General features: G+C 40.4%; 3 protein-coding genes across 9 annotated transcripts; 1 reads left to right on the top strand and 2 right to left on the bottom strand.

Moving 5' to 3' along the window:
* Positions 1-122: 122 nt before the first annotated feature.
* On the bottom strand, positions 123-8,522 carry olfml2ba (olfactomedin-like 2Ba). 2 transcript variants are annotated; one of them, XM_071487654.1, is made up of 8 exons: positions 7,936-8,522; positions 7,537-7,800; positions 7,232-7,339; positions 5,891-6,052; positions 4,443-4,671; positions 2,970-4,028; positions 1,890-2,066; positions 123-1,796 (listed from the first exon to the last, which is right to left on the bottom strand). In XM_071487654.1, the coding sequence occupies exons 1-8, from the start codon at positions 8,101-8,103 to the stop codon at positions 1,180-1,182; spliced, it is 2,784 nt and encodes a 927-aa protein (XP_071343755.1). In that variant the 5' UTR covers positions 8,104-8,522; the 3' UTR covers positions 123-1,179. The 2 variants fall into 2 exon arrangements, with proteins under 2 accessions (XP_071343755.1, XP_071343756.1); XM_071487655.1 differs by having other exon boundaries at positions 7,537-7,729; positions 7,936-8,100.
* Positions 8,523-8,661: 139 nt separating this feature from the next.
* LOC139627035 (torsin-1A-interacting protein 2-like) lies at positions 8,662-15,319 on the bottom strand. Of its 4 annotated transcripts, none has more exons than XM_071487659.1 (9): positions 15,299-15,319; positions 14,369-14,464; positions 13,978-14,037; positions 13,677-13,838; positions 12,896-13,060; positions 12,133-12,300; positions 11,363-11,530; positions 10,172-10,357; positions 8,662-9,969 (listed from the first exon to the last, which is right to left on the bottom strand). In XM_071487659.1, the coding sequence occupies exons 2-9, from the start codon at positions 14,412-14,414 to the stop codon at positions 9,200-9,202; spliced, it is 1,725 nt and encodes a 574-aa protein (XP_071343760.1). In that variant the 5' UTR covers positions 14,415-14,464; positions 15,299-15,319; the 3' UTR covers positions 8,662-9,199. The 4 variants fall into 4 exon arrangements, with proteins under 4 accessions (XP_071343760.1, XP_071343761.1, XP_071343758.1 ...); XM_071487660.1 differs by lacking the exon at positions 15,299-15,319 and adding an exon at positions 15,023-15,161 and having other exon boundaries at positions 10,172-10,354; XM_071487657.1 differs by lacking the exon at positions 15,299-15,319 and adding an exon at positions 15,023-15,160.
* On the top strand, positions 15,045-20,916 carry LOC139627036 (torsin-1A-interacting protein 2-like). 3 transcript variants are annotated; one of them, XM_071487662.1, is made up of 8 exons: positions 15,045-15,333; positions 17,451-17,579; positions 17,698-17,874; positions 18,153-18,266; positions 18,358-18,495; positions 18,613-18,735; positions 18,830-18,886; positions 18,981-20,916. In XM_071487662.1, the coding sequence occupies exons 1-8, from the start codon at positions 15,126-15,128 to the stop codon at positions 19,754-19,756; spliced, it is 1,722 nt and encodes a 573-aa protein (XP_071343763.1). In that variant the 5' UTR covers positions 15,045-15,125; the 3' UTR covers positions 19,757-20,916. The 3 variants fall into 3 exon arrangements, with proteins under 3 accessions (XP_071343763.1, XP_071343764.1, XP_071343765.1); XM_071487663.1 differs by lacking the exon at positions 15,045-15,333 and adding an exon at positions 15,412-15,956; XM_071487664.1 differs by lacking the exon at positions 15,045-15,333 and adding an exon at positions 16,812-17,277.

Here is a 20,916-nt window from a genome sequence, read left to right as displayed (position 1 = left end):
GTTTTTTCGTATTACTGGCCAGCTTCTGTATTTGTGGATAAAACTACATACTAAAAGTGCTTTCTTTTGTTGATTGTACAGATGGTTATGTTTTCACTTAACAGATGCCCATGACACATTCAGAAAAAAAACCCTTTATTGTTTTAACCCAGGCCTTCTGTGTGTGTAAATTTTCCCCTTGGTTTCAGAAATATATTTGATTCACCACATTGTTTTCACTGCACCCCAGTGTATTTGGGGACAAGACAAACTTTTTTTTGTGAGGGGTTTTTTTTTTATGTATTCTATTATTTGCATAAACCAAAATAAACACTGGATTTTCTCTAACTATACCTGTGTGTGCATCTTTTAGGCTGTTGGGGGAAATCCTATAACTCCGTTATTTTATTTTTTGTTCAACAAGTACAATAGATTGACTGTCCCTGTGTATTTTCTTACACTGTAACTCAACTGTAACAGTAAATTACAGGCTTGAATGCTCCCTCTGTCTTTTCCTGCCTGATTGTCTTGAGTCTTTCCTCAGTTTTCCAGTTGGACTGACACTCACAAGCTATAATCAAAGCCACTTTAGCATCAACAATGGTTAGCCAAACAAAGAAGACATTTTCCATTAGTATTTCCAAACTTTATTGCAGTCTCCTCAAAGCAGTCTGATATGAAGGGAGAAAGTGCTTTCACAAGACAAATGACCTGTGGTATATGATGCAAAGAAAATTTAAAATAATATAAAAATGAAAAAAATATAAAATAAAGCGTATAGAACAGAGAAATTGAATTTGTCCACAAATTGTAGGGATTTGTTCAAAAAGAAAGAAAGCGTTTGATTTTTTTTTTTTTTTTTTTTTTTGGTGAATTGCTTTGACCAAAACCATTGACTCCTTCTGACACCTTTCTACATTCATTTATCTCATAGGCCTTTTTTTTTTTGTTTGTTTTTTACAGCATTACAATATATACAGTACAACTTGATGTGTTGACTGAGGAATCAGGCTCAATTTTTCACTTATTTCAGGTAAAACTTAAAACATTCTTCATGAGAACAAAGTAATTTAATCACAATATACTTAAGTATATATGTACATTTGGCCCCCATTTGTCTCCATACTGAAGGCCATGTGGACTGATCTACAATCCATTCAAACCATAGAATTAGCTCTTAAAATAACTACCGTCAGACCCTTACTTAGGGTCTACATAAGCAAAGTTAATGTTGTATGTGACTTGGTGTCCATTGTCCCACGCATATAACACTCCCTCTTTGGGATTGTAGTCAATCTGCGTAGTGTAGGTGTAGTTGTTGGTGAAGGGCATTCTGGGAATCATCTGAGTGTTTGTGTGCGTGTCAAAGGCATATTCCAGGTTGGCATCCCTTTGGTTGTTGCTGTCAACAGCGTAAAGGACACCGCACACAATGAAGCAGTTCCCAAAGCGGTTCCTTCTGAGCCCAGTTCTCCAGGTGGTCTCCCTCTGCATGCTGAGGTCTGAGGGGTTCAGTCGACTCAGAACGATCACTTCCTGTAGGAAGCCTTCTTCATCCAGTGCCGGATAGATGATCCAAAGGCCGCTCTCATCCACGGCAAAGTCGATGTCTGAGTGACTGTGCCACTCCCACGGTGATGACGACTCTTCGAACAGGGCATCATGCAACATTGTCCAAGAGGCCACGTAACGCTGACGCAGGTCAAACTTGATGATGTCTCTGGAGAAGGCACGGTTGTAGTAGAAGGCCCCATCGTAGACCACATGGCCTGTACCAATCCAGTTGTAAGGCAGCTTGTAGGAGTTGGTAAAACGGCCTAGAAAGGATAAGGAAGAACGGGGAAGCATGAGATTTATCAAAACCAAAAGGAAAACAGAAAATAATTGAGTGAAAGCTTACTTGTTCTTACCTTGTTTGAAAACCTCCAGGTTGCGAAACTCCAGAAGGTTGTTTCCATAATAAAAGTTTGTGACGTAAATTTTGCCATTATCAGACTTAGGATCCTTCATCCATGCTCCTTCATTCCTGCCATAGGTGTTGTGAGTTACTGGCTCTGAGATTGTTGCCAAAGTGTCCTTACACTCCCCTGTAAAAAAAAACCCAGAGAGCTCTGAGTGAGGATTTAGAAGCAGTTAAACATCATCCAGACCTACGTGTAAGAGTCTGAAAATAATTAAAGGCTTTTGTTTTAACCAGCTTGAATCACGGAAAGGAGGTTGCCACATACAATAGAGCAACGAATTTCAAAGTTTGGAGATTCACAAAACAATTTCTCGAATATTCTTTTAATGACACTTTGAAAATGGTGACGGTATGATGTCAGTGAATTTAATTTGGTATTTCAAACTACAGTACAGCAAATCACAGGTTCTGCTTTGGCAATATCTTTGGGCTAAGCTCTTGAAAGTACTTGATAAGGTTTTTTTTTATTCATGCTAGTGATGTGGTTAGTGATGTGAATGTCAGTCTGTCAGCTATTTGGTCAGTGGGTCCACTACAGTCATTGACCCACCTCTTTGGTCCATCTATTGGATAGATAGATGGTGAACAGCTGTACTTGAGTGATAAGTAAATGTTACAATGTTACCACACACTAAACTAGGGTCTTAAATATAATAAACATTATACCTTCTTTTCATCAATACGTTAGCATTGTCACTGTGAGCATGTGAGCATGCTAACAGTAGCATTTAGCTCAAAGCACCATTGCACCTGGTAAGCACAGCCTCACAGAACTGCTAGCATGACAGTCGACACTTAAGTCTACTTTCAATGCACTTTGAACTTGCGAGTCAATGTTTTGCTCTGTGTTAAAGTTTTTCCTTGGAGTTTTTGCAGGTGGTGCTGTTTGAGGGTTTGCAAACTACAGTGAATTAAGTGCCAACACATTTAGCAAAACAGACATTTTAATATCTAACTATTTAAATTGAAAAACTTGATGTGATGGTGTAATCTTCCCCTCATTTGACAAAAAACACAACATATTTACCAGGTTTTGGTGAAGTAGATTCCTCCTGTCTCTGCATTGGTTCATCTAATTCCAAGTGTCCTTCCTCCCCCTCTTCCTCTTCCCAGCTGATTTTGTACTTCCGTTTAACTGGAGCAGCCCGCCTGGTAGTGGTGGTGGCGGTGGTGGTGGTAGTGGTAGTGGTGGTGGTAGTGGCTGTGGAAGAGGTAGTCACAGGTGTAGTAAAAGGTACAGAAGTGTGTGAAGGCAAAGTGGTCAGTCTCTGTGTGGTAGGAGGCAAAGTTGAAGCTGAAAGGACGGTGGATTCAGTTTCTTCCTCTGGAGTTGTGGTAGTAGCTTGCGCGGAGGTAGCTCTTGTGGAAGTTGTTGTAGGTTGTAACGGTGCTGAGGTCAGCGCAGCATGGGTTGTGATGGTCAAAGTGGAAGGTAGGTTGGTAGTTGAAGCCTCTGTTGTTGGATATGGTGCCAGCGTGCTTGGATTGGCTGCAGTGCTGCCAGGTATGGTTTGCATTTGCTCTTGCAGCTCCAGGGTTGAAGTTTCCATCATGCTGGTTGGTGTATTTCTTACGGTGGATGCTGGTAGGATTGTCTCTCTGGCTGTAATTTCAGAGGGATGGGTTGTGTTCATTGTAGTTTTGGTTGCCTCCTTGGTAGTGACGCTTGGGGAGGTGCCGGCTGGTTCATCAATTAAGGGGATTGGTAACTTAGTGATTCCATCAGTGACTCTATGACTAGTCTGAGATGCAGTGTCTGTGGTCCTGTTTTTTTGTGTGGTAGTGGTTGGTTGAAAAGTGACACTTTTCCTTGTGTATGTGTCACTCTGTGCAGCTGTAGACACGTCTATGGATGTGGTTTCAATAGCACTCATGGACTCATCATAAGTTTCTGAGGTGGACTCAGTTTCTTTTGGTTTTGTTGATTGGCTGGTCTTCTTGGAACCGTATAGGGGAGCTGTTGTCTTTGGTCGAAATGATCTCGGTCCTGCCCTTGTCCTAGGGCGAGGGACTCTGTGTTGAAGAAGATTCTCCTCAATGAAGAGGTTGATTGGGCCATCACCACTGAATCCATGATACTCAAAAACTGAAGAGAGAAAGGAAAATGTTTCATCATGTAATCGGAATTCTTTTTTTTTTAAATGCACTAACATAACATTTGTAGAGTAAGTCATCTCTGACCATGCAAATTACAGGGCAAGAAGTGCAGTTACAAATGGATTTATAACTACAACAGCTCACAGATGCTCCTGACAGGCAGTTGAGGTAAGCATTAAGCTTTTGTAGCTACCTTTCAATAACCTGACATACCACACCCATTAAACCAGTTTCCCCAGTTAACAGTTATAGTGTGGCCGAGCCATAAAAAAGATTGAGGCTATGATTTTTAACCATAGCCATGAATCACTTAATATTTAATTACTACATTTAAAGCTACCTGAGCAGTCTGAATGGTTTGTAAAGTATTGTTGAGCCTTCTTGAGACAGTGCTAGTACTTACAGTTTTCTCCAGGCTCCCCATCATCAGCCACCATCGGATCTGGCTCAGATTTATAAAAAGTCATTCCTCTGATGATCATGCCGTTGGGGCCAGTCTTTGACACCTGAGAAGCCTCCTTGTTAGCCACATTTTTGGGAGGCACCTGAGGTTTAACCTCAGTGAGCTGAGCAGAACCATCTGTCTGCAGGAAGGATGACTTTTCCCCAACAAACCTCTCCTCATACTTTCCCTGTTAGTGGACAGACAAACCATGCATTAGGATGACATTAACACCAGGAAATTATGCAACCACTTCACTGATGGACATCAAACTTTAACGCTGGAATGCTAGGAGACTTTACTGGTACACTGTGACAAATTACAAGAAACAAGCAGCCAGACAACAAGATGGACTGTAAACAAACCAACTCACTATCACTTTATTTGAAAGTAAATCCAAAGGTTGGTACACCTAAAATGAAGATAAATCTTCACTACACAAGAAACTGTGTCTACAACAAGAGCAGTAGGTCAAAGCTGAACCAGGAAGTCAGTTTGCAAACTGTGATTAAAGTTTAAATTTGACATTTTGGGTATTACATTTACATTGTTTTTGCATCTCTTCAAATAAGTTTGGTTAGCCTGGGGTTTAAAACAAGTAAGCTCATATGACTGTTTCTTGTATTGTCTGACTTCTTTTTTACCGTGTAGCCATATTCACAGAAACTATTAAGTTGGAACAGACTTGAATTATCCTTTAACAAAAAGTGGACTTTTATGCAAAACATAACCTAGTGAATCACTTGCATGCGAACCACAGGTCCACCCAACGCTGTTGGACATGCTCTCCATTTCATACTTAAGTTGTCATGGATCAGGGCCGAGTGGTCATGTTACTGGTCTGAGATCTGCTATTGTCCAGTGGTACTGCCAAACCATACAATTACCTCAGCAACTTTCACACGTTGTTGGTCCTTAATCATGGAGACGATGACTTTTATGAAGGAGTTTGTGGAAAGAACACATAATTGTTCCTTTTGTTTTGAAAAAACAGAAAACTAAATAATGTTTTACCGGCCTGAGCAGCAACATGTGAATCCAATCATTTCTTTTATACTTGTTCCTTTGCTAAATTCAGTTTATTCAGTCACAGCCTTCACAACTGCTTTTAATATAGAAGATATCAGGATTTGCCTCACAGTCTGACATAACAGTAACATAATGGTGTGATTTATTGTGTATAAAGCTTTGAAACTGAAATAAAGTGGTAGCACTTTGGTTTATAGCTCATTATTTAAAAAGGACTCACGAGATAATATGAGTAATTATTGGTTTACACAAGTAATAACCTCACGAGTTTTTACAGGTTACTGTAACGTTACAGGTACAGTAAATACCTACTATTTATTAGTATGTTACTCACCCCATCTGTTAACCCTGTGATATCAGTGTTAAGATATCACTCTTACCTCTGGGTTCTGATATACTGCTGCCCCGCTGACCTCACTGAGTCTCCTTGTGTCCTGTTGCCGGTGGGGACGAGGGGTGGGTGGGCTTTCAGTCACATCTGCCTGAATAGGAGGGCTCTCCTGGGGCCTCACCTCATTAGTGGTGCTGTTCAGAGACACCACCTTCACACAGCCATGGATGAATCAAGACATTGTGTATGTGTTTAATGGTACATATGCTGCATTCGTCTGCAGTCATGATTACAATCAGAAGAGAGAACAGTCAAGTGGAGCCGCCACTATCTTGAGTCACTAATAGGTCTTTTTCACTTCAGACCTTTTAACTTGTCATTAACATTAACAATCACTCTGTTCTAGTCAAGTGTCCTCATATGTCTCCTTCATTACAACTGACTTTTTCACGTGTCATGCCAGTACAGACACAGCTGAAACTAACAACATTAATAATGGATACACTTCATTTACCCATGACTGTTATTAACTGTAGCTGTGATTTCCATGTGAAGACAACTCTACGAGAAGGGTCGTTTCAGAAGCAAATGCTCCGCCATGACAGTTTGTACACCATAGCTGTCTTTGCTGAAAACAGAGACTAAAATCCAATTCAAAACCAAACATACATTTGGATTTTTTGAGCCATTTATTTATAGGATTTGGACATCACAACTGACTGGACTACTGATTGGTATGATGGAGCCAGTTGCTGTTAATGATCAGGAGATAATGATCAGGAGATATGTAAGTATTGTAATTTTTAGTCTTCGAATCAAGTTGTCACCAGTTGTTCCAGTCGGGATGATTTAGAATATTCTTTTGATTTAATGACTAACAACAAACCCATGTCACATTCACACAGGTGTTCTCAGTTATTATAGATAATTACATGCTTCTCTGTGTGGGTATCCAACCCTTCGGTTACTTTTGTTGCACCTGTGTGGGCGGTACAACTTTAGGATTTATGACATGTATGATTCAATTAGGTATATGGAGTTTGGTGACTTCAGCAAACTTTCAGCACAACTCCACCTGAGGAGAGGTCTGATCAGTCAACATCACTGAAAAGTCATTTGCTAATGTAGCAATGGGAGAAAAATAGAGAAGGTATTTAGTTGGTCCATTACAACAGGCCAGGCAGCTCATTTTTTAAGGAGGAGTCAGTACTCTGGCAGATCAACTTCTACATATGATGGAAAGCCTGGGCACTCCTTCCAGGTCCTGCCTCTAACAAATCTGAAAACTGATTGTTGTCAAGATTGTTTTATATAAATAAACACAGCCATTACCAGCAGTTTGTGCATGTTATACCAACATATTGACACTGATCTTTCACTGGTGCTGTACCTTTTCAATGTGCTCCACACGATCCAGGAGCTTACTGGTGATGGAGTGCAGCTTCAGTAGATCCATGCCATAGAAGGAGCCCTCCAGCAGCTCAAGGATGGTGGACAGCTAAAATGATCAAGTGGATTCCATCAAAAGGGGTTTACCAAGACAGACCATGAGTAAAATAGACCCATCCAAACTCTTGAGTCTGTGGTTATGAATAAATTGAGGGGCTATCCTTCACTGAATGTAATAAAACGTGATATCCATGCCTCCAGTGATTGTATGCATTGGAGGCCCTGTTATGGAAAATGATATTTCACCTTGACATTCTCCTTTCCAGCTTCCCTAAGTTTTTTCAGCCTGAACTCTCCCTCGCATGGGTTGACCGCTGACGGAGGAGCGATGCAGGCGCACTTGCACTCTGGTCCAGATGTGATAGTCTCCACAGTGTAGAAGTCCTGCGCAGTGGCGCTCCCTTCTTCTATCCGCCGACAGGCGCTCCTGCTCAGGGGTCTGACAACACATTTACACCGACAGTCAGAGCCTTCCGAGAGGGCTTTCACTTTGTCATAATCACCCAGCAGCTACAAAGAGAAGAGGACGGATGTATTTTCCACCACGATCAACCAGAAACGTTTGAATTTGAACGCACAAAATGATGAAATGTCCATAAAAGAAATGATGTGAAGAAGTAAAGGAAAATGGACATTTCCTCCTACCTTAGAGAGGATGCTCTCTTGGCCATCTATCTCCTCTTGCAGCGTGTCATTTTGCTCTGCATTACTCTCAAGTTGTGACCTGGGATCTGCACCCAGGGTCTTTGGCGCGGCTAAGGCCCGCGAATAAAACGCACAGCACATCACGATAACGATGCATATCTTATGCATGTTGTGAAGCTCAGAGCACCGAAAAGAGAACTAACGTATGCCCAGCAGGCAAAGCCTGTCACCTATTAATTTAGCTCCCAAGAAAATTTCATAGCCCAAGTTTGGCTCCAGAATCAGAGACGTGTATCCAAAATGTCATCAGATGGAGAGATTACGCTCTGTAGTGCTCTGCATCGTTTTCATAGTCGCAGTGAATGTAGGCTGATGAGTCCAGAGAAGCCGTGCACACTGAGAGAGAGCAGCCGGCATCTGCTGCTGGAGCTGCGCTGACAGGAGGCGGACCTGCTCAAACTGGCGAGGAGGAGCTGAGCTGCCCTGAAAGACTTTTCACACGATGAGCAGCTAAGTAGTAGTTATAAGTAAGAAATGCACTGAAAACGTAGGCCTTGAAATGTGTTTTAGGTTTCACTTACAGTTTGTGGCACCAAAGAATACGTCGAGGTCTAATACAAAGCTGCAGGCTGTTGCGCTTTGACTTGATGCTGCCGCCTGTGCAGCCCAGTTTCAGCTGAGCTTTTGCTGCCCTCTATCTGCAACAGTGTACAACAAAATCTGAAAAACATTTGATCTTATATGTTTATTTGTAGTGTAAGGCACATTTCATTGTTACTTATTTCCCTACATCAAAGTTCTTCCAATAGTTTGACATGTGTATATGTAGATAGAAAATGGAACATGAGAAGTACAGTTAAGGCACATGGTGCCGTGCAGGTTTGAGAATCACAAAAAAAAAATGTCATACAAAAGAATAAACCCTGTGTTGTGATACCAAAATAACAGATCTGCCATATAACATCTTTTTGATCATTACCCATAGAGGAACAATAAACTTACATTAAATTAAAAGTGTCTTTTTATCAATCTTTTCATAACAAATGTCCACAGTAATTAAAAAAAATATCCTACAGCATAATCATTTAAGGTTTTTATTTCTACTTGATGCCTTCATTTGCAGTGAGCTTCAATATATTAAGAAAACATCGTCTTTAAAATCACTCTACTAGCCCAAGAATGACAGGAGTCACCCAGTGAGAGATCTGATTAAAAGGGGGTAGTTTAGTAATTACACTAAGTAAGTTCAAGCAAGTGTGATTATTTATGTGCCCTGGCACCCTTCATGTTCTATTCTTTTCTCTGCTGCTACAGGAAGGATGAGGTGAGAAATACGACTCCACAGTCCACCATATTTGTCAAGGTCCATCTTGTCAAAAGATACAGGGCGGCCATAAGAGAGGAACTTCTTCCGAAGGTGGTCGTCCACCATCTCCTCCACGACATTCAAACGAATCTTGTCGGGAATCTCCTCTTCTTCCCCTAGCAGCACTGTGAAAATCAGAAAAGTGTTCTTGTAGGCAGCGTTCTCGTGGTCGCAGTAGCGATAGAAAATGAGCGTGGAGCCTGGAGGCAGCTCCTCGAGGCGATGAATCACAGCCACAGGTTTGTTTCCCTCAAAAGCTCCTTTCAACTTGTTATCAATGTCCAGTTTGACCTGGTCACTGTCCTGGCTGGCTTTGCTGGCTCCATCGATGTGGAGGACAGAGACGTTGAGGGCAGAGGAGAAGGCGGAGGCCAGGCCCCGAGCCAGGCAGTGCAGTGTCTTCTCAGCTCTGAGGCCGGCAGCCAGGATAAGACTCACTGGCTCTGTGGGCTGGGCCGTCTGGAGGTGCCTCCGCAGGTGGATCCTGCTCCTTTTCCAGAGCTCAGGCCTCTGGTTAGGGAACTGAGTCTCCACTTTGTCCATTTGACGGAGGAATCTGACACCTACATCGTCTTTCTGAGGTGGAAGCTCAGACTGGGAGAGATACTGACCAAGGGAGGCAACAACTGCCACAAATATAGCCCCTGCTATCAGGTATGATACTGTTCCTATGGAAAAAGGGCACATGTTTTATCTTAACCAGTATTTTATAGAGTAATTATTCACTTATTAAAGACTATGATTGTTGTGTATCAAGAAATACATAACACACAATGTAACAGAACAAGTTGCTCTTGATAACAATCACTGAAATAGGCTTGTAATCATCATTACACTAAAAACAACATAAGGACAAAGTTTAAAGATTACCTGTCCAAATACTCTTTTTCATCTCTATTGCTGGGGCTTCAGTAGTCTCCTGCATAGTAGGGCCAATGTCTTCAATATTCTTTTTCTGTTCCTCTATCTTTCCTCCATGTTGCAGTGCTCTCTGTTGGCGGGTTATATCCTTCTGTTTATTAATGTTTTGAGGAGGTGAAGTGCCTCTTCCATCTTCTGTTCAATGGGGGAAAAATAGATTAACATATACTTAAAAACCAAAGCAAATCAATAAACAGAAACCCCAGCTACTTGTGTATGATCCCCACTGGCTTTACCACAGTGATTAAGCCCAAATGAAGGCCGTGTTTTGGTTACAAAGCTGTAATTTTGCTTCCAATTTTACTAGTAAAGGACAGAGTCTGATTTTTTAAGTTTTTTGAGTAACAATAATCACATGACCACAGGTACATTTAAACGCCTCTGAGTCACTGTAATTGTTCCTCCTGAAAAACATCCTATCAGTCTAGGAAATGGGAGAAAAACATACTGTTCTTGTTCTGTCAAAAATAATTTCTAGAGTCCAGCTAAAGCTAAAATAAAGCCTCAGCAGTCTGAGTTAGCAAAATAAAGTTCCAGTCTTTTTAATATGAAAATCCTTCTTTAAGATTGCACAGACTGTGTTTCCATGCTGAACTGCAGTGGAGGTATGATAACACAAAGAGGAAATTTCACACTAAAAAGAACACATCAGTATTAATTTAAGACAGACTTGAAAAAAAAATGTAAACATCCCCTTTAAGGCTGGAAATAAACTCTGAATAAAAGTGATTATAACATGGGCATAAACACTGTTAAACAGCTGCTGAATACAGCATTCCAGGCAAATGCTAAGATTCTGTGACTGAAGAGCCATTTTTTAATGACAGCAGCAGTGCGATGCTCAGCTTGCTGCTGTGGACACTGCAGTGATTGAGGCCAAGTGAGGCCTACATATTGGTTACAAAGCTGTAATTTTGCCTCGGCTAACACCCGCACAATGCTTACAACTCTGCGCACCAATTTCCAAAGGGAAACCTTGAATTTAAAACACGAGCATTGAAGTTACAAAACTTTACGTTACTTACAAACGAGACAAATGACACTAGTTAGAGCCTGTAGCGAGCTTCTCCAAAGTGAGTTAGTAAAGCTGACCTGACTCTTTAAAAATAACATCAGAATCACTTGGGTAGGAAAACTCACTGGAAGGTTTAGCTTTCACGTTCGCCTCCTCTTTTTTTAGAGTCTCTCCAAGGTTACCACCATGACTTCTGCCATCGACCTTTCCATCATTTTCCAAAGTCCTGTTATCATGGGAAGATGAAGATACTTCTGTGGGAGTCGTCACATCATCTCCAGCTGAACCACTGTCTGTAATAAAAACAGATGATCACGTGTCATCTAAGTTATAGTCTGACTAAACTCATTTAATTTCAAAGAAAACTATTTTCATTTTTGTTTCAGCTTTGGTATATGGTTGCAAAACAACTTAAACAGCAACAACAACAACTACAAGAAGTTGTAAAAAATTACAATCGTAATGACGCGGGACACATTGCAAGATGGTTCATAGACTAACAAATTAGTGTGGGAGAACAACAAAATATAAAAAAAACTTAAGGTTAAGTGCAGAGACAAGACTTCCTACGCACATTTACCCATACATGAAGACCTTGTTGTGTGGGAGCAAAGGGGGCATCTAGACAACCATTGAATCACTGAAGAAATTCACTTTGAATTTGTTCAATTTATTCACTATTAAAGAACAGAGTCTATTTTTTAAGGCTGTCTAAAAACAACAATCACATGACCACAGGTACAAAATTTTATATTACTTATAACCAAGACAAATGACACTGGTGAGAGCCTGTAGCGAGCTTCTCCAAAGTGAGTTAATAAAGCTGACCTGGCTCTTTAAAAACTGTTGATACAATGAAAAATAACATTAGAATCACTTGGGTAGGAAAACTCACTGGAAGGTTTAGCTTTCATGTTCGCCTCCTCTTTTTTTGGAGTCTCTCCAAGGTTACCACCATGACTTCTGCCATCAACCTGTCCATCATTTTCCAAAGTCCTGTTATCGTGGGAAGATGAAGATACTTCTGTGGGAGTCGTCACATCATCTCCAGCTGAACCACTGTCTGTAATAAAAACAGATGATCACGTGTCATCTAAGTTATTGTCTGACTAAACTCATTTAATTTCAAAGACAACTATTTTCATTTTTGTTTCAGATTTGGTATATGGTTGCAAATCAACTTAAACAACAGCAACTACAAGTTATAAAAAATTACAAGGGTAATGACACAGGACACATTGCAAGATGGTTCATAGACTAACAAATTAGTGTGGGAGAACAACAAAATATAAAAAAAACTTTAGGTTAAGTGCAGAGACAAGACTTCCTACGCACATTTACCCATACATGAAGACCTTGTTGTGTGGGAGCAAAGGGGGCATCTAGACAACCATTGAATCACTGAAGAAATTCACTTTGAATTTGTTCAATTTATTCACTATTAAAGAACAGAGTCTATTTTTTTTAAGGCTGTCTAAAAGCAACAATCACATGACCACAGGTACAAAATTTTATATTACTTATAACCAAGACAAATGACACTGGTGAGAGCCTGTAGCGAGCTTCTCCAAAGTGAGTTAATAAAGCTGACCTGGCTCTTTAGAAACTGTTGATATAACAAAAAATAACATTGGAATCACTTTGATAGGAAAACTCACTGGAAGGTTTAGCTTTCATGTTCGCCTCCTCATTTTTTGGGGTCTCTTCGAGGTTACCACCATGACTTCTGCCATCGACCTTTCCATCATTTTCCAAAGTCCTGTTATCATGGGAAGATGAAGATCCTTCTGCAGGAGTCACATTATCTCCAGCTGAACCACTGTCTGTAATAAAAACAGATGATCACGTGTCATCTAAGTTATAGTCTGACTAAACTCATTTAATTTCAAAGACCACTATTTTCATTTTTGTTTCAGGTTTGGTATATGGTTGCAAAACAACTTAAACAGCAACAACAACTACAAGAAGTTGTAAAAGAAATTCAAGGGTAATTACACGGGATACACTGCAAGATGGTTCATAGACTAACAAATTAGTGTGGGAGAACAACAAAATATAAAAAAACTTTGAGACGAGCCTTCCTATGTCACATTTACTTGTACATGAAGACCTTGTTGTGTGGGAACAAAGGGGACATCTAGACAACCACTGAATCACTGAAGAAATTCACTTTGAGTTTTGTTCAATTTTTTTTTTTTTAGAAAAGGACAGAGGCCATTTTTTTAAGTCTGTCTAAAAACAACAATCACATGACCACATGTACATTAAAACACTTGTCTTAATGTACAAAACTTAAGATTATTTACAACTCAGACAAATGACACTGGTTAGTGCCTGTAGCGAGCTTCTCCAAAGTGAGTTAATAAAGCTGACTGGCTCTTTAAAAACTGTTACTATAACGAAAAATAACATCGGAATCACTTAGATAGGAAAACTCACTGGAAGGCTTAGCTTTCATGTTCGCCTCCTCATTTTTTGGAGTCTCTCCGAGGTTATCACCATGATTTCTGCCATCAACCTTTCCATCATTACCCAAAGTCCTGTTATCATGGGAGGAAGGTTCTGTAGGAGCTGTCACGTTATCACCAGCTGAACCACCGTCTGTAATAAAAACAGATGATCACGTGTCATCGAAGTTAAAGCATAGTTAATGTTATTTCTATATAGTTATAGAAAAAATGTATACATTTAAACAACTGTTGTAAATGTTTTAAGTATACAAGTCCAATGTAAGTGATACCTGTTTTAGTAACTGTATCATCATGGGAAAATGAAGATACTTTTACAGGAGACAAACTGTCTGTAATAAAAAGAGATGATCATAAAACAACTTCAGGTTAAGTCCAGAGACAATTCTTCCTGTGTGACATTTACCTATATGTGACACATTATTATGTGGAAGCAAAGGAAACATCCACGCAAACATCAACTCACTGAAATTCACTTGGGATTTCTCTCTTTCTGTTTATTTACTTTTAACATCAGTCAGCTCTGTAATTTTACTATTGTTGTCTTTAGCCTCTCTTTTTGTGGATACAGATGAAGAAGCTAAATATTGTTAGGTGAGAAAAAAAATGTAATAAATCTAAACAACTGTTGTAAGAAGTAAACCAGTCCCATGCAAGTCATACCTGTTTCAGTGGCTGTGGGATTCGAACATGTGTCTTGTGCTGCCATTTTTGCATAGGGCGGAACTTCACTCAAGAAGAATTACTGATGGTTCAAAGCTGCATGAAACAAATGTGACATGTGATGAATCAGCCCCGAGTACATTCATTAGTTTTGCATTGTCACATGTTCAGAGTCCAAGTTGATGTTGTAAAACTGATTGGGTACCTGTCCCAGTACTCTTAAACACAGTCTAAACTCCTCAAGTTTTCAACCAACACTGATTTCAGATGGATAAACATTAGAGACTACAAACATTTAAAAAAAAAAAAAAATCATGCTCAAGCTCAAAATTGAAATAACTTTATTTTCTGTTTTGGTGTTTCGAGGGCGTTGCTAAAGCATAGTTAATACTAATTTAAACTTAATTTGCGATGCGAGCAGACAGTAAATAAACCTAAAAAGAAAGTAGCTAGCAATAGTTTGTGGTGAAACCCGCTCAACGGAAAACAAATTAATAACATGCGCAATATGTGAACTGTCGGTTAGCTACCTAGCTAGCAGGTTAACTGACAACCAATTTAGCGAAGCAATACGTGGCTTTAATCTGTAAGAATAGCCTCGTTTAACTACATTTATTCACTTTTAAGTAGGTACTAATAATTAGTCAGTCTTACCAGACGTGCCTTTGATCACATCGCCTTGGAAAATGACCCATGTAATATTTCCTTATCTTTCCAGCACCAACTACAGGCGGAACCTTCAGTCTTACCCTTGTTTATGTGGAAATCATTTCCGGACCTCGGCGGCGTACGGTCACAAAATGTCCCCCTTATCGATAACAGGAAATACTGTTTGTCGACGTATTATTTAATTGATGTTTTTGGTTTCTCTCGGTCGAGTTGTACTCATAAAATGGATTCCAAAATTTCTGAAAATAAGGTATCTCGCACCTTGAGACGATCGACGAGGCATTCATCTTTTAAAGGTGAGGAAATGGACCATGATGACAGTTAACTTAGCCTTAGCTCTCGGAGCTAGGTGACTTTACCTCACACAAAGTTTAATTACAAAATTCCTCGAATCCCTGCTTTGACTAACGTCACCTGACTTTATTGGTGTAAAGCTGGAGTTCTTTGGCGTTTTATTTAGCTTGCAGTGGTTGAGGACACTTTTTTTCATTTCGTCGTGTTCCTTCTTCACTACTGAGTATTGAGCCTAAGTAAAAGCATGCATGACATGTAAGCCGTTAGTTAGCTAATTAACTATTGGGTTAATAGACAGTTTAGCAACGCTAACTGCCAGTTAGCGGCGCCATACAGGACACAAGTTTGTGCAAAGTTAACCTGTAACATCGACAGAGCACCAACACTGGGGCGGAACCTTCAATCGTTTCCTTGTTTCTATGGAGATTATTTCCGGACATCGGCGGCGTACGGTCATAAAATGTCCCCCTTATCAATAACAGGAAATATTGTTTGTCGACGTATTATTTAATTGATGTTTTTGGTTTCGCTCGGTCGAGTTGTACTCATAAAATGGATTCCAAAATTTCTGAAAATAAGGTATCTCGCACCTTGAGACGATCGACGAGGCATTCAGCCTTTAAAGGTGAGGAAATGGACCATGATGACAGTTAACTTAGCCTTAGCTCTCGGAGCTAGGTGACTTTACCTCACACAAAGTTTAATTACAAAATTCCTCGAATCCCTGCTTTGACTAACGTCACCTGACTTTATTGGTGTAAAGCTGGAGTTCTTTGGCGTTTTATTTAGCTTGCAGTGGTTGAGGACACTTTTTTTTCATTTCGTCGTGTTCCTTCTTCACTACTGAGTATTGAGCATGCATGACATGTGAGCCGTTAGTTAGCTAATTAACTAATGGGTTCATTGACAGTATAATAGACAGTTTAGCAAAGCTAACTGCCAGTTAGCGGCGCCATACAGGACACAAGTTTGTGCAAAGTTAACCTGTAACATCGACAGAGCACCAACACTGGGGCGAAACGTTCAATCGTTTCCTTGTTTCTATGGAGATTAGATTTTATTTTATGGTGGCGGCGCACGGTCATAAAATGCCCCCTCAACAATCGTAGCAAATGCCTGTGAAATCATTTAACTCGTGTTTTTGGTATTGCTAATTAGTGTTGGTCAAATAAAGGCTTCCAGCTCACTGGGTCGCCAGAAGGTTTAATTATTCGAAGCTTCATTCAACAGTATTCACCAGAGACATCCACTGCTGGAGTTAATGTTTAGCAGACAAATAATTCATGAGCTTTTTAGTATAAAGAACAACATGCTTTCATGTCATTGTCTCTTTACTCATTAAACATATCTGTTAAGGGTTGTTAATACAGATGAATGACAGGATGGCATTTGATTTGTTTTTAAATTTAAAAGCAAAACTTTTTTCGCGGTGCCTGGCTGAGTCCAGCGCTGACGCAGTGCTGTAGAGATGGGTCTGGCTATGCTTGAGGCAGTTCCCCTTCATATAAATGGCCTCCCCACCGTCTCACATGGACCCAGTAGTATGACTGGGGATGCTTGTGATCATGAGAACTTATGCACCATGTAGGGCAGGTGAGGATACACACGTTTTTGTGTATGCCACTGGAGTGGATCCCATAATGATGATGATATTATTAATAATAATGATAATAAATAAACACTGCGCTATCATTTACAAGGTCCCATGAAGTGTCGGATGTTTACGATGCTTACATCCGCAAACCGGCACTCAAGACGAACCGGTGACGTGTAGGTCACATGGCAAAGATAGTCAGCATGGATTCATCTGGCACGCCTCTCCATACTCGGTGCACGCCTCGGTTTCAAATGTCGCTTGGTCGAGCTGTACTCATAAATGGATTGTAAGGTTTCTGAAAATAATGTTTCTGGCCCCTTTAGACGGTCAGCGCGGCAGTCGGTTAAAGGTGAGCAAATGGACCGTGATGATAGTTGGTTAATTTAGCCGATGTAGCCGCCGCGGCAACACCGATGGTTGACTTTATCGGTGTAGACATGGAGATCATTGACGTAATATATTGCCTACAGTGTTTGAGTACACTCACTAATTATAACATTTTTTTCCCTGTTCCTCCTTTAGCACTGAGTTTTGAGCCGACCCCAAGGGGTCCTCTGAAGAGGACCAAAAAGCACTTAGAAAACCAAGCTCCTGTTCCTGTTCCAGCTGTAAATGGTTCCAATGATAAGGAGCATGGCTCGGATGATGAAGGTGCGATGCTCCATTTAACAGTATTTGCTCTAATTATGACAGCAGTTCACTCACGGTATCAGTCTGCTATGTTCAGAGCAATGTGAACGTCTGTGACTTTATATTTCTTACTTCACAGAGTCACCTATCAAGAAGAGTCGGCTGGAGACAGGAGAAGCAGCGGGCGGCAGTGGTGATGAGAATGACATGGATGTCCAGGAGTCAGTTAAAGATGAGGAGGACGATCAAGACCAGGAAATGGATGTTGAGAGGCAAGATTCCTCTCCTGGCAGTCATCCACCCAAAATACGCCAAGGTTACTGCTATTCAATACTGATAAAATCATAGATAATGTTTTGAGTAATTGCTTAATCAAATGTCAGAAATAATCGGACATTAACATAGTATATAAAATTCTCATATTTGAGAAGCTGGAATCGTCCAATATTAGGCTTACTTGTTTGATAAATGACTAATAACAAGGTAGTTTGACACTGTTTACCTTTAGTTTTGTAGGGCTTGCCAGCATCAGATCTAATGACGGGCAGTTTAGCGGTTTTATTTAAATCAAGGTTTTCCCTCTATTTAAAACAGGAGCCAGAGATGGACATGGAGATGTGAATTTAGTCCCTCGTGTAGTGCTCCACGAGCTCCACCGATCTGGGCAGGCTGTAAATGAAGATGCAGGCTTGATGAAAACCAAGACAGGTAGGAGAATGCTGTTGATGGATTCTGCATGGGAATTATGACATTAAGAGGGGATAATACGGTTGTCCTAATCTGGTTTCTTTGTTTTCAGTAAAACCATCAACCAAAAAACCTGCAGCCCCCACCAAGTCTGTCATGCAAGACAGATCACTGGCAAATAGACATTATGTACCGATCACCAGCATGGCTGAGTACAAGAGGACGATGGAGAGCAAAGCCAATAGCGCCGGTATTATAGACATTTTTGTTCGGACAGATCTTAGTAATAAAAATTGCATCAAGCACCCGTTAACACCTCTAAAAGTCATTTCAACATGAATAAATTCTCCCTCTTCCTCATCTTTAGCTCTACCCAGAGTTAAATATGTTACCCGAAGCCTGTATCCAGCCTCAGAGAAAGCAAGCCCAAAGCAACAACACTTGAATAACATTCAATTTCCAAAAGAAACTGTTCAGCCCAAAGAGCCAGGTATAACACCTTCAGCAGAATTTTACGGTCTTGAGCAATCATTAATACAGCTGTGGCATTTTTGACATTGAGTTAATGAGATTTTCTCTTGTAGGTAAAGGAATAAAGAAAACTGCTAACATCAAGACAAGCTCTGGGTATTATTGTAGAGGTAAGTTACAGTCTTTTTAATTACGTTATCTATACACCCAGAGATACTTGTTCTACATTATTTGCTATATCACATTTGAATTGTGTCCTTTCAGGATTCATATGGCACTTATGGTGTTTGGTGCTGCTCATTTCTGCTGCCTTGCTGGTATACAAGAAAATCCCTGTGCTCCAAAAGATCACAGGTCATGAGGGGCATGTATCCAGGGATGTGAAGCCAGAAACGTTTGCAGGTCAGTTGGCTCTTCTTGAAGCTCAGTTCCCCAGTCAGCGGCCTGAGTTGTGGAAGAGGAGTAAGATACACCTGGAGAGGCACCTCAGAACAGCCCAGCCCACGGAGCCAGTGAGTCTGATTTTCACTGCTGGCAGTAAGGCTAACAAGACGCTGCACTGCCTGGCCCGGGGCCTGGCCTCCTCCTTCTCAGCTGCCCTTAATGCCTCTGTCCTGCACATCGACGGAGCCAGCAAAGCCAGCCAGGACAGTGATGAAGTGAAGCTGGACATTGACAGCCAGCTGAAGGCAGCCTTTGAAGGTGATAAACCTGTGGCAGTCATTCATCACCTCGAAGAGCTGCCTCCAGGCTCTACCCTCATTTTTTATCGCTACTGTGACCATGAGAGTGCGGCATACAAGCAGGTGTTCTTGTTGTTTACTGTGCTACTGCCTCAAGATGAGATCAGCAGTGATAAGCATCTGAAGGATGTGGAGGAGATGGTGCAAGACTATGTTAAGGAGAGACTGGTGAGCTCCAGCAGCCAAACTTCCTTCAATGAAATGGACACTGACAAGTACGGTGGACTGTGGAGCCGCATCTCCCACCTCATCTTGCCTGTGGTGTCTGAGAAGGAAGTAGAGCAGAAAGGATGCTGATGAACCAAGCTAAAATCTCAGAAGTAGTCAGGACACAACTTAGGACCAGCCTGATCCGTCTTGAAAACGTGCAGGAGCTATGAAACAGTGAAGTAATATGAAAATAACGTGTGTGCTGTGATATTTCACATATAGACTTGATTTCAAATGTTTGAAAGTTTAATTAATCTCTCTGTCAGAGAGGAGATTGTTCTCAAGCTTCAGTCCGATGTCAGATTCAGTTTAACTACTCAAGCTGTCCAACACAGTTTTTAAATGTGTGTACGTGTACAGGCTTTGCATAAGGATATTACAACGGTATTGCATCATCATTCCACTGAAGAAGGGCATTCAAAGCATATTCTCGTGCGGATTTCACATGCAACATATACAAGATGGAGAGCACTGTGTTCAGCCGTTTTTAATGGACATTTTCCAATCTCCAAAAAAACAGTTTCTGCTGAATGATGAGCATGGACGACACTGGGCCCTTCTTTGGAACTAAAATAAAAAAAATGTTTAATTTTCTGTGGAAATTCACATTTCTTGTTTTGTACCAAATCTCAGAGATGGCTTGCTTTATATTTCTTTTTAATGTCCCCATGTGTCACCTCGTTTAATTATTTCGTACACACAATTGAATTGGTTTGCACTTAAATGTTTGATTTTTCGTTAATCAGCCAGATTTTGAAGAGTGCTGGCTTTTATTAAGATAAATATTTTATATTCTTTGTTTATGTCAGTGTGTATATTTGTGATATGTTGTCTTTTTCTAGACTGGAGTATATTTTGATATCTCTCTGTGTGTGTGTGTATATATATATATATATTGGATATGAAGAGGTTTTGTTCTTCTCACCACTGCAATGTACTTAAAATGCTGTCAACTAAAAACACAAGTTATTTTTCAGTGATTTGAAATTGTACAAATATTTTAACTAAATATTATCACAAAATGTGCCTTTAAACAATCATATGGAGAAGATGAAAAGTACTAAAAACCCGCTTCATTCGATACTGTATTTTGACAACAATGTCAGGACTCAAACAAGCTTTTTTGCTGATAGATTATAAGTGTTCTTTTGTGATATCACTCGTTCCTCTGATGTTATGAATTTGTGTTGCTCATATGAAGACCTGAATATTTTCAATAAAGACTATTTTGATACCTAGAAGAGTTA

This window comes from Trachinotus anak, unplaced genomic scaffold, assembly GCF_046630095.1.
Source record: "Trachinotus anak isolate AG129_WGS33_773 ecotype Australia unplaced genomic scaffold, CSIRO_AGI_Tana_v1 ptg000010l, whole genome shotgun sequence".
Lineage (NCBI taxonomy): Eukaryota > Metazoa > Chordata > Actinopteri > Carangiformes > Carangidae > Trachinotus > Trachinotus anak.
This window is presented reverse-complemented; position numbering and strand designations above follow the sequence as displayed.

Bases quoted from the DNA above. Each gene is read 5' to 3' on its own strand.
- olfml2ba (XM_071487654.1), bottom strand. From the start codon at position 8,103: ATGCATAAGATATGCATCGTTATCGTGATGTGCTGTGCGTTTTATTCG. The intron at 4,672-5,890 runs GTAAGAGTGATA...GTCCACTAACAG, and splicing joins CAGTATATCAGAACCCAGAG to GGAAAGTATGAGGAGAGGTT. The intron at 4,029-4,442 runs GTAAGTACTAGC...TTCTCTCTTCAG, and splicing joins TGGGGAGCCTGGAGAAAACT to TTTTTGAGTATCATGGATTC.
- LOC139627035 (XM_071487659.1), bottom strand. From the start codon at position 14,414: ATGGCAGCACAAGACACATGTTCGAATCCCACAGCCACTGAAACAG. The intron at 12,301-12,895 runs GTGAGTTTTCCT...TTTTTATTACAG, and splicing joins CATGAAAGCTAAACCTTCCA to ACAGTGGTTCAGCTGGAGAT. The intron at 10,358-11,362 runs GTGAGTTTTCCT...CCCATTGAACAG, and splicing joins CGTGAAAGCTAAACCTTCCA to AAGATGGAAGAGGCACTTCA.
- LOC139627036 (XM_071487662.1), top strand. From the start codon at position 15,126: ATGTGGAAATCATTTCCGGACCTCGGCGGCGTACGGTCACAAAATGTC. The intron at 18,496-18,612 runs GTATTATAGACA...CCTCATCTTTAG, and splicing joins GAGCAAAGCCAATAGCGCCG to CTCTACCCAGAGTTAAATAT. The intron at 18,887-18,980 runs GTAAGTTACAGT...GTGTCCTTTCAG, and splicing joins CTCTGGGTATTATTGTAGAG to GATTCATATGGCACTTATGG.